The sequence below is a fragment of the Gastrolobium bilobum genome, unplaced genomic scaffold (assembly GCF_033153095.1).
Source record: "Gastrolobium bilobum isolate Gb01-03AN ecotype WA unplaced genomic scaffold, APGP_CSIRO_Gbil_v1 utg14123, whole genome shotgun sequence".
Taxonomy (NCBI): domain Eukaryota; kingdom Viridiplantae; phylum Streptophyta; class Magnoliopsida; order Fabales; family Fabaceae; genus Gastrolobium; species Gastrolobium bilobum.
Window position 1 is genome coordinate 148,516 of NW_026895395.1, and position 2,442 is coordinate 150,957.

At 41.8% G+C, this 2,442-nt stretch overlaps 1 protein-coding gene and 1 non-coding gene across 2 annotated transcripts; one reads left to right on the forward strand and one right to left on the reverse strand.

Moving 5' to 3' along the window:
- Window positions 1–397: 397 nt before the first annotated feature.
- Window positions 398–504, reverse strand: LOC133309156 (small nucleolar RNA R71). The gene has a single exon (XR_009751288.1). It is a non-coding gene; the product is annotated as a small nucleolar RNA R71 (small nucleolar RNA).
- Window positions 505–693: 189 nt separating this feature from the next.
- Window positions 694–2,229, forward strand: LOC133309112 (uncharacterized). Its single transcript, XM_061509852.1, has 2 exons — window positions 694–1,069; window positions 1,142–2,229. The coding sequence occupies exons 1-2, from the start codon at window positions 694–696 to the stop codon at window positions 2,227–2,229; spliced, it is 1,464 nt and encodes a 487-aa protein (XP_061365836.1).
- Window positions 2,230–2,442: the final 213 nt, after the last annotated feature.

The following is a 2,442-nucleotide window of genomic DNA, read 5'->3' on the forward strand; positions in this document are numbered from 1 at the left end:
AGGAACCTATGGCAAAAAATAATCAACTCGCTCCAAGGACGTTGGGGGATTACATGACCTAGCTCGAGTCCCACAGACGGCAAGCATTTGTAGACCAAACATAGAGGCTAACAACTTTGAACTGAAACCGGTACTGCTGCAACTGAGTCAAAAAGAACAGTTCGCTGGAGGAAGCATAGAGAACCCCTATAGTCATCTCGATAACTTCTTACTTTACTGTGATACATTAAAAGTAAATGGAGTTCCTCGTGATGCTATCTTGCTCAGGTTATTTCCATGCTCACTGAAGGATGAAGCAAGAGATTGGCTGCAGTCTCTACCTGAAGGTAGCATAACCAATTGGGATGACTTAGCAAGAAAATTCTTGGCTAGATTTTTCTCAGCTTCAAAGATGGCAAGGCTCAAGGCGGAGATCACTGCTTTTGAACAAAAAGAAAGCGAATCTTTGTACGAGGCTTGGGAACGATTCAAAGGAACACTCAGGAAGTGTCCTCAACATGGAATTGTAGCATCGGAGAAAGCAAGAATCTTTTTCCAAGGGATGACATCCAGCACAAGAACACTGGTAAACGCTGCTGCAGGAGGCTCCCTGAAAACAAAAACTCCAGAAGAAGCGCTAGAATTGCTGGAACCCTTAGCATCTCAAGAATTTGACAATGCCCCAGCCCCAGTTGCACCAAGAAGTTCATAATCATGAAGCTTGAAGGCTATGATGCACTCTTAGCCCAGAATGAACAAATGCTACAAATGCATAAGAAACAACAAGAACAATTAGATGCTCTTAATAAGAAATTTAATCTTTCTAACGTTTCTTATGTTTCTAATTCTAATATTAAATGTGGTATTTGTGAAGAGGCTCATGCGACTGAGGATTGTGACTACATAAGAACAACTGAAAAGCTACCAGCGGAGGTCAATGGAGTCTGGTATGATCAAAAGAACCCGAACAATCCAGGAAGGAATCAATATGGTAATCAAGGGTGGAAGAATAATAACCAACACCCTGGGTTGAGTTACAAGTCAAACTACCAGCTGAATCTTCCTATGCCATTGCAACAACAACCTCAAGGCACCACATAAGAATGGGAGAAGGCTTTTGCACAACTGTCTAAGACAATATCCGACTACATTCAAAATGCAGATGCCTTCAGAGATGAAACAAGAGCTTCATTCCGGAATCAAGAAGCTTCGATCTGGAACTTGGAGACTCAAATTGGTCAGCTATCAAGGCAGTTCATTGAAAGAACTCAGGGCACCTTTCCAAGTAAGACCGATACGAACCCAAAGGCACAATGTAATTCAATTGTCACAAGAAGTGGGATCGTGATTCAACCTGTGGAAAAGCCACCAGTTGAAAAAAAGAAAGAAGTTGAACCTGAAGCTAAAACTGAAGTTGAGAAAGAAAAAGAAGAAGATGCAGTAGAAGTCGAAAAGAGCAGTCCAGAGAAGAAGCTGTTCAAATGGGAGAAAAAGAAACCTCTGGACAGGCAACCAAAAGCGGCAAACCCATCTCCCTATGCAAAGCTTCCATACCCTCAGCGGTTGAAACAAGAAGTCCAGAAACAACAATACACCAAATTTTTGGACATCTTCAAGAATCTGCAAGTCAACATTCCTTTCGCAGAAGCCCTGGAAAGCATGTCGAACTATGCGAAGTTCATGAAGGACCTTCTATCAAAGAAACACAAGTTAAAGGAATGCGAAACAGTGGCCTTGACAGAGGATTACAGTGCAATCATCCAGAAGAAACTTCCTCCCAAGCTAAAGGATCCAGGCAGTTTTAGTATTCCTATAGCCGTAGGAAATATTGAAGTAGGGAAAGCACTATGCGATTTGGGAGCAAGTATAAACCTGATGCCACTGTCCATGTGCAGAGCTCTTGGAATAAAGGAGCTCAAGCCGACTACAGTTTCTCTCCAGTTAGCTGACAGATCGATCAGGCGACTAGATGGGGTAATTGAGGATGTTCTAGTTAAAATTGACAAATTTATATTCCCTGCAGATTTTGTAGTTCTGAATATGGAAGAAGACATCGAGATTCCCCTATTGCTTGGAAGGCCATTCTTAGCCACCATAAAGGTAATGATCGATGTAGAGCAAGGAAAACTGATGCTGAGGGTGAACGAAGAAACAGTCACCATTGACGTCTTCGAATCAATGAAACATCCAACAGAAGGAGGAGACTGTTTTATTATTGACATAATAAAGAAGCAATTGATGATGCTATGAAAGAGGAGAGTTGCCCACTCGAGTTAGAACAAATCAACGAAGAAGTTGAAATAGCTGATAAAGAACCAGTGGTGGAAGAATTTGAAAGAAAGAAAGATGACATCCCTCTTGGAGCACCAAAGGTGGAGCTTAAGGAGTTACCTCCAAATTCGAAGTATGCCTTCCTTGGTGACAATAACACATATCCGGTCATCATTAATGTTGAGCTATCAA